This window comes from Branchiostoma lanceolatum, chromosome 4 (genome assembly GCF_035083965.1).
Source record: "Branchiostoma lanceolatum isolate klBraLanc5 chromosome 4, klBraLanc5.hap2, whole genome shotgun sequence".
Classification (NCBI taxonomy): Eukaryota; Metazoa; Chordata; class Leptocardii; order Amphioxiformes; family Branchiostomatidae; genus Branchiostoma; species Branchiostoma lanceolatum.
In genome coordinates this window covers 23,230,626-23,246,637 of record NC_089725.1, presented here as the reverse complement: position 1 = coordinate 23,246,637, position 16,012 = coordinate 23,230,626, and the positions used below count along the sequence as shown (strand labels likewise).

The 16,012-nt window shown below is 39.9% G+C and overlaps 2 protein-coding genes across 3 annotated transcripts; both read right to left on the bottom strand.

The window, feature by feature from the left end:
• Positions 1 to 1,602: 1,602 nt before the first annotated feature.
• LOC136433452 (glycine N-methyltransferase-like) lies at positions 1,603 to 11,240 on the bottom strand. Of its 2 annotated transcripts, XM_066425679.1 has the most exons (7): positions 10,896 to 11,240; positions 7,247 to 7,374; positions 5,632 to 5,771; positions 5,305 to 5,427; positions 4,787 to 4,947; positions 3,007 to 3,057; positions 1,603 to 2,357 (listed from the first exon to the last, which is right to left on the bottom strand). In XM_066425679.1, the coding sequence occupies exons 1-7, from the start codon at positions 11,099 to 11,101 to the stop codon at positions 2,195 to 2,197; spliced, it is 972 nt and encodes a 323-aa protein (XP_066281776.1). In that variant the 5' UTR covers positions 11,102 to 11,240; the 3' UTR covers positions 1,603 to 2,194. The 2 variants fall into 2 exon arrangements, with proteins under 2 accessions (XP_066281776.1, XP_066281777.1); XM_066425680.1 differs by lacking the exon at positions 3,007 to 3,057.
• A 903-nt stretch (positions 11,241 to 12,143) lies between these two features.
• LOC136433454 (uncharacterized) lies at positions 12,144 to 15,980 on the bottom strand. The gene is made up of 4 exons (XM_066425683.1): positions 15,555 to 15,980; positions 15,050 to 15,259; positions 14,611 to 14,691; positions 12,144 to 14,068 (listed from the first exon to the last, which is right to left on the bottom strand). The coding sequence occupies exons 1-4, from the start codon at positions 15,891 to 15,893 to the stop codon at positions 13,982 to 13,984; spliced, it is 717 nt and encodes a 238-aa protein (XP_066281780.1). The 5' UTR covers positions 15,894 to 15,980; the 3' UTR covers positions 12,144 to 13,981.
• Positions 15,981 to 16,012: the final 32 nt, after the last annotated feature.

Sequence of the window (16,012 nt, the reverse complement as noted above, 5' to 3'; positions counted from 1 at the left end):
TTTGCGGAGCGTTTACCGACTTTCTCGTTCCCAAAATGTGCAGTTTGACTGTCATTACGCTATCTTTTTGGGAGCGGCTGGGAGCAGTACTGCAGATTAGACTCACATAGGGTCCCCAATTGTAAGAATTTGAGAATATATAAGACATCAGGCCTAAATCTTTGAAGAGAATTTTCGCTGGCTTTAAGCACGATGTCTTGTATATTTTCAAACACCAAACCAAACCTGGGACTGTTTAAAAACGGTCCCAGGTTTGGTTTGGTGTTTTCACATACTTTTATAATAACCTCAACGACGAGTTTATATAAAAAGGTATTCTCCGAGCAGAGGTTCCTGTCGAGAGGGCTAGGAGTGGCTTTAACGTTTCTCTCCCTCCATACGACCGAAACCTCTGCTTGAAGAATAATGAAAGAGATGGACTCTTCGGCGCCGCGCCAGGAACTCATGTAACACGTACCGTGGCCGTCCATAGAAGCGCCGCCTATGTTTATGGTTATATGTCATCACTTCTTGTACGTGATGATTAGGAATGTTTATGTCTTTACAATTTGGCAAGCCTTAAAGCTTTAACGACTATCATTCTATCAGAAAGGAAGGAGACCGTCATGTGGCGGTTCCAAGCACCACGACTTCCCGGCACAAGAGTCGTCCGGATGGGACACATTTTCAAGCACACCTGAGTACCATCCTCCATGATACTCCGTAGACTAGTGACCGCTGGCTCAATGTTTTTTGCTTGCTAACCATGTGGTTAGCAAGCGAAAAGCATTTGAGCCAGCGGTCATTACTGTACTGAGGATGATATTCAGGCTAGCCGATTCTGTCACCGACTACCTTCGACCATTTTTAAACCTCCTTGCTTCGACAAATAAGCTTGCTTCTACCTTCCTTCTGTCTAATACATATATTGTTCTTTCCCCGGTAATATTGTTCATTGAGAATGACTATATTGCCGTTTCTCGGATACGCTTAGAAATAGGGAAAATGTGCCAGCGATTACACTCTGTAGTTGATGGGGCCACACTTATTTCTTTATTAGTTACATTCTACGTCATACTGGCGAAGCTATGATGATGATGATGACTGGGGAAGTTCTAAGTTTGAGCCAAGACAATGTTTATTTCATATTTACCAAAAAGCTGACGTACTTAAGAAGTTATTAAATGAAAATAGGTCAATGTCTTTGGTCAGCCAATAACTCATTCTCCAAGCAGAGGTTAAAGGAGGGGATCGTTACCTCATTTTGATTGTTAACAGATCACCGTTTTCTGACCAGACTCTTTCAACCAGCTTGAAGGGCTCAATCGACTTTCAGAAAATGGGTCCCAATCATGTATGAGGTAACAAACTCCTCCTTTAACATCTGCTTGGAGAATATCTATAACCCTGCAAGGTGCTCGTTTGTTAGTTTTTGATGATCTAACAGTACTCAAAACTTTGTCTGCAATATTCTGATTGACTAACACATCTAGATCTGGTTGCATACTAACACTAAGTGCAAATGAAATATTGGTTCTTTGTTTAACTGCATCATCCTCGATCAGGTCACTGTGACTGAATTATTATCAGTATTTAGAACTAGTATATTTTACAAACAGTATGTCAGACATTTGTACCTCATTTTTATTTTCCACCATAGGCTTCTAAAATGTACACAGTACATATTTCTTTCAGTAGTACACCTTAGTGTATAACAAAGAATTCCATGTACTCCATATCTCTGTTTTACTTCAGCATAGTGGAAGACACCAGTGGGTCTGGTCAGCAATAAAACAGTGTATGCATTATCATACAGAAATCATGAATTCAAAATTACTTGAAGTAAAGTCCACCTCTTCTCTTAAATAAAAAATCTGGACATTAAAACATCTAATAGCACAAATGGTAGAACTCCTGACCCGATGATCAAGCATTTGTTGATCTTTCATAAGATTTAAGTCATAATAAACCTAAATTCCCACATTAAGATGGTCCTTACATCTTGAAAGCTGATGGGGAATTGAGCTACAGCCATCAAGACGTGCATGTTTCATGCACAGGTAGTCTTACACAGTAACCATTACACCTTGATATTCACAGCTACTGAAAGTGGCCCTTGAAAGAGATCCTTTTGCATTGCTTTAGGAATACCAAACCTCTATCTTGATGAAATAGAGCAAAGCTAAAACTCCACTTGTGTCACAATGAGTCTACACTATAACTTCTGCACCACGTGGATGTAGTAGCCTGGATCCTTGACTTGGTCTATTGGCTTGAAGTCCCCGTACACGGTGTGCTTGCAGTTGCCATCGAAGGCCTCTGTCAGCTTCTTGCCGAATGCCTCCACACGGTGGGGTTGGTATGACAGGCGGAATTTGCTGCAAGGCAAAACCCTACTATTACTATCACATTTTAGAATGAACTTCAATACATGTACAGTACATGTATAAAGAAAAACACTTCATTGTGTGAAGCAGGTCTGTCTCCAGCTTTTATTTTTTTCTGTCCCACTCATTGTTTTGGAGCCCATGTTTTTAATTTTAGTTGTTAAATCAGTCATGTTAAGCTTACGAACAAATTTTTATCAAGTTCATGTAACAATGTTTGGATTTTTTGGATGGACAGTGTAAATTTTTTTTCTGTCCCAAGAAACAAATTTCTGTCCTGGGCCGGAGGGCAGAGTCCTGGAGACAGCCCTGGTGTGACATCAAGGAGGGATGGTTCTTACAGTCTGCTGTCCGGCCACAACATCTATTTGTAAGCATGAGTGAGTGAGTTAGTGAGTGAGAGAGAGTAATACACACATGGATAATCAGACAAAAAAATATTCCAACCATCAGTCAGGAACTTCACTCTAAAGTACAACAAATTAGCATTCTTATGATAACTACCTAAATCCTAGAAAAAAAATCCTAAAAGTTTTTAAATGGCTGTTTCCTTGTGGTTTAGTAAGGGTGCTTCCATGCTGCTACTTCTACAGGCTTTTGGGAAGTGAAGGAAACAATACATGATTATCTGCTCACAAACCTGAACCTGTCTTGGAGACTGTGAACTGCTGGGTCCTCCTTTGCCTGTTGACTGCAAATGAGGAAAAGCAAGAAAAGGCAAAGCCGTGAAGAAAACAGAAGGGCAGCAAGAGTGATGATGTGCGGGTTTTAAAGAAATACCTGGAAGGGTTTGGCTGGAAAGTAAAACTGGCTGTGTTTTTTCCTCAGTAAAATATATGTCATGTTCAAATCCCAGTAGATGGACACAACCCTGCGAAGATCTTCAACACAAATACAGCATACAAAAAAATACAAAGAACAGAAATAACAAGAGTTCCACGACCTCATATCTCCATGAACAATTCTATTCATGCAAATGACTTACACATTTGCATAATATATGCTCGGTCATAAACACCTTTATCTAACTTACATGTTGCAATATTGACAGTCCTGTTAATTTCCAATTAGATGAATAATGGTGTTTTGCATTAATTATGCATATTAGGAATTGATTTGCATAATTGGTATCTGTCCATAAACTACATATGTTACATGTATTTGAGGCTGATAATGGAAAACACTGCAAATATAGATTTTCCTCATTAGCTATGCAAATTAAGTCCCAATTAGCATAATTTGCACTTCATTGTGTATATCTCTATCTAAGCTACCTGCACACTACATATCATGGAAATCCATTGTTCCTTTGTTCAGTTATTGTCCTTAGAAGATTTTCACAAAAACGCCCCTGCAGTTCCAGAGGAAGCTGCTAGGGGGCCCAAACCTACACAACTTCTTTATTACATCACAAGCTATCTGCCACCCAAAAATCAAGACAACAGCACGTCCAGGTCAAAAGATACAAAAATTGAAGTTCTGCTGCAGTACCAAGGTCACATACCAGGGGGCCCAAAATCGACCTTGAATTTCGGCTTCACAACACCCGCCCACATACCAAATATCATTGTAATCTATCATGAGGCTCTTAAGTTATGCTGACTGGAGTGGTGCGGAAACACAAACATACACACACACAGACAGACACACCCAAAACAATATCTCCATTTTTCATGGAGATAACAAGCATTACTATGCATGAGAAATTTGTAATCATACAGCGTTCAATATCTTTTTATCATGCTTTATTTGTAAAATTCTTCTGATTACATTAGGATGAAAACAGACTGATGAAAAAGAACTTACAAAAAGATGTACACATTAGAGGTATTCAAGTGACTGCATTGTGGCAGCTAGTCAGGGCTAGAGGCAATCATAAGGCTATGATCATCTTTGCTTCTTCATATCTGATCATTGTTTTACAGGATGGGGTATGAGTTTACTATGATAACTCACCTGTAATGGGGTGCTGGTGTCACAACCACACTGACGGGGCCTGAGAACTAACGTCTGTACACTGCATCTTGTGCAAAGTTATCTATGCAGAGATTTGTCACCTGACTGAGAAACCTCATCTATACAAACATGTCTCACATGTACCGTGGAGCTTCACTTTCACAGAATTCTCTCACCTGTACTAAGGAGCTTCACCTTTACAGAAGTGTCATACCTGCCCTGAGAAGCATCACCTGTACAGAGGGTTCTTGTTTGTACTTAGGAACCTCACCTGTACATTTCTGTACTGAGAAGCTTCACTTGTACAGAGGTTTCTCATCAGTTCTGAGAAGCTTCACCTGTACAGAGGGTTCTCGTTTGTACTAAGGAACCTCACCTGTACATTTTTATACAGAGAAGCTTCACCTGTATACAGATGTTTTTAATCAGTTCTGAGAAGCTCCACCTGTGCAGAGATATCTCACCTGTAGTGTGGTTCAGATTGTTCCCCCTCGATACGCAGCTTGTGGATGGGTGCCTCATCGTCAGGGTGTTCGCTGATATCAATGGTGTAATCCAGAGTTATCATCTTGCAGGTCCCGTCAACCCACAGCACCGAAGTCTTGATGTCCTTAACTCTCTTCCCCTGTACATGAACCAGACATAAGACATTGATTTCAACCAGCAAAATTCATCCTGAAACCAATGTGTCCTGTCCGACAAGTGCCTCTCAATTTCTACATTCAGCAAAAATGTAACAACTGATCAATGGTTGTGTGCAAACATATGAGAGGTCATTTCTGGCAAATTATTTTACAAGTGGCACTCAAAACATTCCCCCTCAAAAAGACTATATTCCCACAAAATCTGTAGCGTACATATCTGAATCAAAAATAACAATCATTATGGGTCGGATAACATTCAGACCCTTCACCTAGTAATCCTGAAGCAGGATTGCTTACCCTTACAGTTACACCACACAAGAGAAGCGTTCCCTACTGACCTTGTAGTACAGTGAGTTGGCCTGTGGAACTTTGCCGTTCTCTATGATGTAGTCATAGTTACGATGATCTACCATCAGGACCCCTCCTGGCTTTACCATCCCGGCAAAGTTCTTCAGGGCAGTCTGCAGAGATGATGCAATGGATTCAATTAAGATGGCCTGAAAGGACACTTTTCATGCTGTAGTTCAGTTGAGCAAGTTGTACACATCTTCATTCAGATTTCTATGTGGTATATCAGTCATGTACACCTTAGCTCACATACAGAGAAAGGAGCAGTACTCATTAACAGCTAGCTGTCATCAAATAGGGATAAACAATGACCCAACCTTGATATTATGTTGGTCCCCATCAAAGTCCGGCAAATGTGCGAATGAGTTGCCCAGACAGAGGACGGCATCAAAGCCTTCTGCAGGGGCAATGTCCTCCAGGTCCTCCTTCAGTGTCAGCCAGTTTCCCTCCTCGATCACTACAAATATTCATACAAGGTACATATGAATTAACTTCAGCCCATTCTGGTGTTAGATATTCCCTTCCTTTTATCAAGATTCAAGGAAATAATACATCATTTAAAGCTAAAAGTATAGTAATTTGTAGGTACATGTAGGTAACGGGGGTGCCCAAACATGTGACTTTTTTTACGCGCTCGAACTCACGGCGCTCCATTACTGGTTACCAGAGAATGGTCATGTTTTAATGAATGAATTTTGAACACATTCATCTAAAGAACAGACATGGACAAGAAATGTATTCATACTGTTCATGGGCCCTTCACGCTTTGTGTTACAAGCGGCAAACGCTGTGAGACGTTTTCACGAATGTACCTTCTGATTTAGTGCTACACCAGATAGTGTGCCTAACTTATCACGCTTTGGTAATTTTGCTCTCTTCGGAAGTTGGTGATGAAGTTAGGGAAATGTAAATAAGGCTTGAAGTCTGCTATATTCTACTAATTTCTAGCTTGCTTTTGACCGGAAAATTTTGACTGTGTGCACTTCTCACGTCATGTGAGAAGGGCTATATCCAACTCGCATCCCAGCTCATGTTTTCACAGGAAATAGGCTACTACGCACTGTGCGCGCGGCCCGACGTACATCTTGCATGCGACCCGACTTACAAAATCATTACGAAAAAACGACACCGCTTACATCAACAATACTCCATCTACTTATTGGGAAATATCTTCGCCATCTCCGTATTCAGTTTCCTTTTCATAGACGGTACCAATCACATGTTAGAGCGTTACAAAGCTGTGCGTTGAATCGCCATCCGCCACCATCGCGGCCCAAAAAAAATGGCGGGAAAACAACGTCGCTTGACGGCAGCGATGTTTACGTTGTTTTCTTTGGTCGGTTTTCTTCTCAACAAAGACTTGAAGACCCAATTTTTTGTGTTTCATGAAAAAAAAAGTTATATTTCTTATGTGTATGATAGATGTGTATCTACTTGGCACAGGTCGTATATTTAGGTGCTGGGCCGTCTAGCTACGCAGTGACCCTCTACTCAGCGTTGCCATCATTATTGTCAAAATACTATTCTCGACAAAACAAGAAATGAATATGTACACATATGTTTTGAATGCAAATAACAATTATGTGCATGAACTTGGTTTATTTACCTTCCTTATGAGCATAGTCAGTAGACACAAACACGGTGTACTTATGCATAATAAGATCACTACAAAAATCTGTGATATGTTAGGGCGCGTCACAAGTTAGGGCAACCTCCGTTACATGTACTTCATTCTAAGAAACATTGGTTCATGAAACAGAACATGTTCAAAGTTGAGCAGAAAAGTACACCTTTGAGTTCAAGAGGTTTAAATCCTATTGTCTTGGACTAATTTCATACATTGTAGCTTACTTACAGTTGGTCCTATCATTGAGAGACTTACGAAGATCCAATATAGGTTAATACCACCCTCAAGATGGAGGCCTGACTTACCCCACTTGTCAAAAGCATCCTCCTTGCGGCGGTTCCAGCGTTCCTTTAAGGCGTATTTCAGCATCTTGTCACTGGCATCACTGCTGGTCACCTGGAAGCCTTCCTCCAGCAGCATGATGGAGTCTATGCTGTAGAAAGACAGACAATGTCTATCATCAATTCCATCATCATTATTCACTGGTTCTGCATTAGCAGCCGTGAAAATGTCCTGCTGTGGCAAAATCAGGCTTTCCTCAAGTGTCATTAGTCATACAGAATGTTTGGGAGGGAACGGGTTTTCTGCGCGTGAAAAATTTGCGCGTGAAAATTTGCGCGTGAAGAATTTGCGCGTGAAAAAATTAATTTCTTTAAAATGTGTCAGAAAATGTGCAGCATAATTTTCTTAGACAGGAAAATGTGATCCCATGATACAATTTTTCATCTGACACCTGAATTTATGGTTTTAAAACTTTTGATTTTTTAGTCCCTTGGGAATAGGTCACTTGGGAATAATTAAACTTTTGGGGGCTTGAAACCTAAACATTTGAAAATCACTTGAATCTTTAATGAAATACATAGTCAACTTACTTATATAAGGTTTTGTATTGTAAAATGTAACTATTTGAAGCTTTTGGGTTGGGGTTTTGTTCGCGTCAAGAATTTTCGCGTTCGCGTGGAAAATTTTCGCGTGGGAAATTTGAAATGGAGAATTTATCTATAGGTTCAAACTATCAAAGTAATTTTATCATCAAAATTGTTCTCCCTTGGGAATAGACTTGAGTCCCTTGGGAATAGCACACACCAAACCACACCACACCCTGCCCACACCCATGCAGGGAAAAAGTTTGCCTGTAATTTTGATCATTTGCTCGTTAAAATACGCTAATTAGTTGATCAGAAGGGAATTGAAGGTTTGCAAGTCTAAGGTTTCACACCCAAAACATTTCAAAGGATTTTTGAAATTTAAAAAATACAAAAAAACAAGTTGATTCCCAAAGGACTCAAGTCTATTCCCAAGGGAGAAAAATTTTGATGATAAAATTACTTTGATATTTTGAACCTATAAATAAATTCTCCATTTCAAATTTTCCACGCGAAAATTTTCCACGCGTACGCGAACATTCTTCACGCGAAAAAAACCCGTTCCCAAGCTTTTCTCCATTCTATTAGCCTAATTTAATCTTTTCTCAAGCAGATTCTTTCACGCGCAAATTTCAAACTTTTTTGTGCGTGAAAACTTAACATTTGAAAATCACTTAAAAATCACTTGAAGATTGAAAGAACAACATTTTGAACTGTAGAATGCAGCAATAAGATACTTAATTCCATTGTGGGTCATCTTATTTCAAGTTTTAAGCTTAAAACCTCAAAAAAGGTTTTAAAACCCTTGGGAGTCAGCTTAGATATTCCCAAGGGACCTAAAATTCAAACCCCAAATTCAGGAAACAGATGCAAAATCATATCATGTGGTAACATTTTTCTGACTAAGAATTTTGTAGTGCACATTTCCTGACACATTTCTTGAACTTTATTTTTTCACGCGCAAATTTTTCACGCGCAAGTTTTTCACGCGCAAATTTCTCACGCGCACAAAACCCCAACCCGGAACGGGTTAAGAATTTTCGCGTACGCGTGGAAAATTTTCGCGTTGAAAATTTGAAATGGAGAATTTATTTATAGGTTCAAAATATCAAAGTAATTTTATCATCAAAATTTTTCTCCCTTGGGAATAGACTTGAGTCCCTTGGGAATCAACTTGTTTTTTTGTTTTTCTAATCCTTTGAAATTTTGGGCGTGAAACCTTAGATTTGTAAACCTTCAATTCCCTTCGGATTTAATGCGCAAATGATCAAAATTACATGCAAACTTTTCTCCTGCATGGGTGTGGGCAGGGTGTGGTGTGGTTTGGTGTGTGCTATTCCCAAGGGACTCAAGTCTATTCCCAAGAGAGAAAAATTTTGATGATAAAATTACTTTGATATTTTGAACCTATAAATAAATTCTCCATTTCAAATTTTCCACGCGAAAATTTTCCACGCGAACGCGAAAATTATCAACGCGAACAAAACCCCAACCCACCCGTTTGGGATATGCAGGGCTGAGTACACATATGAGCTGGGAGACAATTGGACTCCGTACATTTGCTGTTTGCTGAGATGTGAATAAGAATACCTGACTTTGACCAAAAAGAGGTTCACTGTTAAGAGGTTGTACTTATAGCTTGGATATCTGGTAGTTTACTAGTATCATGCTAAAGCCAGTAAAGGGCTTGTGGAAAGTTTGGAAGATATTGTGCTACTAGGGGTATGCTTAAAAAAAAGAGGTCACACAAGGACTTTGGACATTTCTTAATCTTGGGAAAAAAATCTTGTGCAAACCTTAGAATACATTTTGCACTCTGTGTGTTTGTGTTGTGAATCCTAAATTCACAAATTTTCAAGTTGTAAATCTATCTTGCAAATTTGTGTGTAAACTGCGAAGTGAGCAAAATACCCAACTGTGTAAAGATGACTAAAAGTCAGTGCCCTACAGGGCTGTAAACAGCCTTGGTGAGAACAGGTTAGAACTGCCTGGATCTGGATTACACCCAGGGCCAACACCCTCCAGTCTACTTTTTGGCATCTTGTGAACTTTGACAGCAAACACCCTATGCCCATTGTTAGCACTATTAAAAAATAGTTTAATTGTCCCTGCTTTGGGGCCTGGTAGTTCCAAGGCTACAGTTGTCCACCACACTGGTAGGCAAGGGCCATTGGGAAGCAGACACAAGCTGGAAACGGGTGGGTGCAAGGCTAATAGTAAACCAATGTAAACCAAACCGATTGATGCATTCATTACATATTAACTTTCATGTGACCCTCTATCATCTATGACTTGTGGAATGTGGGTCACATGTATTTGACATGACTTCAAGCATTACCAAATTCGATATTAATGTCCACTTAAACCCCACTGTACATACCGGACACAAGGAAACCCTGATCACATGGCATTTGTTTTGCTTGTTTAACCTTGGAACCCCCAGGGGTTATGCAATCTTAGGTGACCTGACCAACCAGAGGTGTGTATTCCGGCCACGCCCACCTCACGTGAAACCTGATCTTACCACAACAAAAACAACTTGTCCACGCGGGCCAGAATGAACTGGTCAGAACCGGCTCCTGGCGTGATCTTCTCAATAGATTTGTAAACAGCCTTAGCTGGGGTGTCAATGATGTGGCGTAATACTGTGCAAAAATGCTGATGCAGAATAAAACTGAAATTTTGTCTCAGCAATCTGGTGTCTGAAACCATAAATTATTATGTATTTTTTGTCCACGATGTGTTTCAGAGAACTTAACGTTACCTCTGATATATTGAGACATTCTCAAACCAAAATATTTCATGAAGGTCTTTATCAAAGGACGTTTATACATAAAAGCTCTCAATTCCTTCACTAAGCCAAGTCATATTTCAACCCGCTGCCTGCATGACCATTCATTTTCTCCATATGATAGACAGTGTAGAATTTTAGCGAAATTTCCTAGCTGTAACGTTATCGGAACTCTCTTTGTTCATCATGACGGATCGACTGACTTGTCATGACGTTACACCAAGGTTACACGCAGCAAAATTAATAAGCAATATTACTGCGTGACCGTGTCATTGAAAGCAGAGGTGAAACACCTACCCAGTACCGCAGGCTACATCTAAGATATGGTGACATCCCTTGTCTCTGAGGGTCTGACAGATCCACTGGCGGTAGGTGTCGGTCCGGCTGGACACGCTCCCGATGTACAGCTGCCACACGCGGGCCGCCTTCCCGTCGGCGTACTGATCCGGCAGACCCGAGGCCCCCACGCCCAGGGAGCGGGTACGGTACACGCTGTCAACCATGGTGGATCAGGGCTCGATTTATTGGACAACTTTACTTAGAAAGTAGCTGCTTCGCGTATCCAGCTGTACTGATCCGACCAGTGCTTCGTACGCAGTTTCTATCAGCCCCCGGGACGTCCGGGATGTGTCAACAAATATACTTGACCCTTGACCCACTAGAAAATTCCAAATCAAAGAAGGGGTGGAATGATGACCTAGCTTTTGCAATTAACGGAGAAGATTATACTTATGTTTATATAAATTGCATGTGATAATTTTTCAGCTAAGTAGAATAGTCATATTTTACTGAATGTCATGATATTTTGAAGTTTCAAGACTTGTGCTCCATCAACTTCATGATCGGCGATTCCTGTAAAGGTTTTGGTATGGCCGTGACGTCATAGAATCAATGCCTCTTTTGCCCCCTGAAAATGTCCTACTCATGCTGATGAAGGGCTGTATTGATCAAACAGGGTAGCTCTCTCAGGTAAACGTTTCTTGCGCCACACCAAGGAGGTTTTATATAAACCTCCTTGGCCACACATACCCCAACGTCGTACTTCTTAATTTTTGCCTGGTAAAATTTTAACACAGGACAGGTATGATGGTCCAATGAGATCTCAAATCTTTGACATCTTTGTTTGAAAAAATAATTATATGTGGTGAACCTTTAATCTGAACAACATTCCAGCTTTTTAGGTATGCAACAGTGACTGGCACTCATGTCCATCAGCCTTCATATATCATATAGCTAGATTATACAAATTGCAATATTCTGCTAAATACAAATATCCACATCAATCTGACAGTGTGTCATCTCAGGTTGAAGAGATGTCATTATATTAATCACATACCGGTATTGTAAATGCCTTTAAGTTCACAGGGACTTATGCTTGGGTAGGGAGAAAATGGAGTGTTTGCATTGATTTTTAGTTCGCGGTTGAAACAAGGAGTTAGGTGGGCAGAAGACAATGGTTTTCAGTTTGTGGTGATGAGGTTACCACAGAAAACGCTAACATGAAACCACTATGAAAATTTCACCATGCACAGTATCATCACCCAAAAGAAATTATCCAGAAAGGTTTATTTTTTCCTTCAGTTTCATTGCAGAGGTCTCACATCTTCAAGACACCAGGCATCTGACAGATGTCTTCTCACAAACATCTGCTAACTTCTGGACTTTAGCCCATCTAATTGAGGTCAAACAAGATAGGTGAGAAATACATACAAGTAATTCCACAGCCCGTTTGATGTAGAAAAACAAATCAATCTGGGTCAAAGAAAAAGTCATGTCTCTTCATGCATTTTATGGTAGAAAAATATGAACTGATTCCAAATATGAAAGCAAATCCATGCAATACCTAATACTATACACAATGTATTTGTTACTACAAAAAAATGTCAGTTTACCCATTGCATTTCTATCCAATGGATAACATGTAGCAGAGAAAGTCTGTTCTACCCATAAAACATTTTTTTTTTTTCTTAACACATTCATCTATTTTTCTAAACAATGTTCAACAATACATTGATCCCATACATATTTACCTCGGTCAAAATGTACTGCAAAGCTAAGAGTAAGACTCAACCAACCTAAAGCTGGTTTTGTATTGGTAGAACTGATAATTTTCATGGACAGTCAGGATTGGTCTACTCTGCTCGTACATAGTACTCAGAGCAGGGTATCCAAGCATGGTTTAGAAAACATGTAAATAGTACATGGTCATGGGAAAAGTCCATCAGAAATTGCAACTAAGTGAAAGCAGAATCATATCTTTTAAGTTTAAGTACATATCATCTCTCAACACTAAGTCTGTAGTTAAATTTATATAAGGCACAGCTCACTTGCATTTTCATGAAGAAGTTGCTGATACAATGTACTGATCACACTCATATCTGATGAAGCAAACTGATTTTGTTACAATTGGCATTGTCTTATTCTTTACATGATTGTGCTTCCTTTGTCACCTTTTACATGCTGCAGCATGACTATCATCTGTAAGCATATTCTCCACAAGGTTATTGTAGCAATTGCTTTCTGGGTCAGAGTTTGAATCCGATGACACATTAAGAAATGTTCTTCCTTTGACCCTGAACATTTTGTTTGTTTGAACCTTTGTTTATTCATGATAAGCTCAAATCGGCACGCAGGCAATATAATATTGACTGTCATCACAGATGTGTTATTACATAATACAGCCCTGTTATCAGGTATGAACAACAGGTATGGTACCAGTGCAATAACTATTTGGTCCCAATATTGAACATAACCATCCACCAGCTTCTCACACCAGCAGTACTAGTTCTCTTGGGTCCTTCTATGAGCAGTAATAACAATTAAGTTACAACAATGCCTGCTACCATACAAAAAGTATGCTGACTCTATATTCTGTTCTCATTTGTTACATTGCCTTATAAGTACACATCACACACAAAGTATTCAAAGTGTTACCTCCTAAGCCCCGGGTAAAAAGGGGAAACTTCCCCGCCATATCAGAATATCAAACAGTTTGTCTCTGATGTTCAGGAGCAAAAAGAAAACTTGTCCCCATGATATATCCATGCATTTAAACAGATATATTGACCTACATGTAGAGGTTCAGTTCAATTTCTAGATTGGAGGGAGTACACAGCAGCGTGGAAAATGAAATGAAACATACATGTGTACATTACCATTACTTTGTTGTTACTGGCTTCTTTCTTCCATAGTTCAGTCATGTAATTTTTCATAATTCAATTCTATTCCCTCAGTGTTACAATAAAAGTCAATTCTGTGTAGTCTGATCAAGGCGGTTATATAGTCTATATAAATAACCTCCTTGGTCTGATCAAGTGTCTCTTCATCATTTGCACTTCCACTGGAAAAAACTTCCCGGGTCTGTAAGATTGCTGCATGATGTGTTATTGTTCACAGGTGATTGTTGGATAAAGAACATCTTGGACTCCATTGTAAACTCTCACCAAGTAGTCCAGCTTTGGGTAGGAATGCTGTAGGGAAAACAGAACACAAAATTAGATCAGCACTATAGATCACAGATGCTCACTGGTTCAATTCCCAAGGTCACGCAATTCTACTACTGTGGTCACAAATGAAAAAGTAAACATTGTCAGATGTATACAGGTGTAAATCAACTGTTATCATATCAAGCATGCTGCAGGCAATATAACATCAATCTGCAGTTTTGTACTGCCACACTGAAAACTCAGTAGGAAAAAGATCAATGGCAAGAAGTAATGTTGCTCAGACCTACTAAGGGTTATGAATGAATACAGTATGTGTGTCTGTCATTTTCTTTTGTATATGTGTGTGGTTGTGTGTGTGAGAGAGAGAAATAGAGTGTGTGTGTGTGTGTGTGTGTGTGCATGTGTGTGTGCATATGTCTGTGTGTTGGTCCTGTTGGAGTGGCAAATGTGTACTGCATACTTTCTTTCCCATTCTTTAAATGTGTGGCAACTCTCAGACCCATTAAAACAGACAGTAAGTTTGAATCTAAAAAGCAAGGTTACATCACATTCACAGGACCCCTCACCTTTAACACAGGAATGACCCTTCTCAGTCTGCCACTGCAGGGATCTTTGATGAGGAGAACCAGGTAGAACACTACAGAATGCTGCAAGGAGATAAGATATCACAGACAGTAAATGGCAAGCACAAACTTGCTAAGATCAACGATGACAATTTCCTGAGTAGCGGCCCAGACTGGACCAAATAAATCTACTCTACTCTGCTCTACTCTGTAGCTATCATCAAAATACTATGTCATTCCTGGGCAAGTTATCATCACATGGTTTCTAGGTATTACTCTTACATGATGAAAAGAAATACTGTCAATTTGAAGCAGATGCTTAAAAAGTGAGACTACCAACGTTAGTACATTTAAGCCAATCTATTTCATTAAGTTCTTTCGGAAGTAATTGTATAATTAACAACATAAAATAACATTCTGAAGAATGACAGGTAATACTCACCATAGTCACCACTTCATTTATGACAACATCTTGTATTTCCACCATGTCGTAGTAGCGTGACTGCTGCCTGCCTGTGGTGTAGGTTGTGGTGAGTTGTACTCCTATAGATGACACTGCCTGGATGGACTCTGAACGGACGTGCACGAAGTTGAGGTAGTACAGAAGAAGGCAGGGCTGCAGGCCTTCCAACACGTACAGAACCCACTGGAACTGTCAGAAAAGAAACAAGAAATTCACAATGACTGGGAAACTAGTGACTGACAGACAGTGATTTATCAAATATTGTGTTAGTCTAGGCGTGAAACATCCTAAAATTCCTAGTATATAATCATATCATCCTTGACTTTGTGACAACTGTAATCAATACTTTGCCTGGTATTGTTATTTCATAACTACACTTTTAGCTTCCCTGATATTTGCCTCGACATGTTTTTACGGAGTGGCCTAATAACTCATTCTATGAATCAATGATTCATTACGCCCCCCCCTCATAATTTCACCTCACCTTGGTTTGTACACTGCCCACTGTGTACCACAGTAAACATGCATTTACAAGTAACAATGTGAAGATTGGAGTCCAGATCCGTCTTCTGCTGTACTCAGGGCTAAATTCAGCGTACAAGTTTTTGGGCTGCCCAGTTTTGGAGACAAAGCCAGCACCATTCCGACAGGTACATGTCTTCTGGTGTCGGTCTTCTTCATGTCGAAGTCGCCTTGTCTGTGATCTCGTTCGAATTCCTCCATTTATGTCGCATTTGTTTGTGTCATTTGGGGCTGTAGTCTCACACATACACATACTGGCGCAATGTAGTCCCATAAATACATCCGAACGGTGTAATGCCATGAAGTATTTTGAAGAAAGTTTGGCACAACCGGGACAGAGGTATCACAAGTCCGCCATGTTTTCCGCTCAGGCACGCTAAGCAGCAACTACGCCATCTGACAGGTAGTGGATGAAGTGCA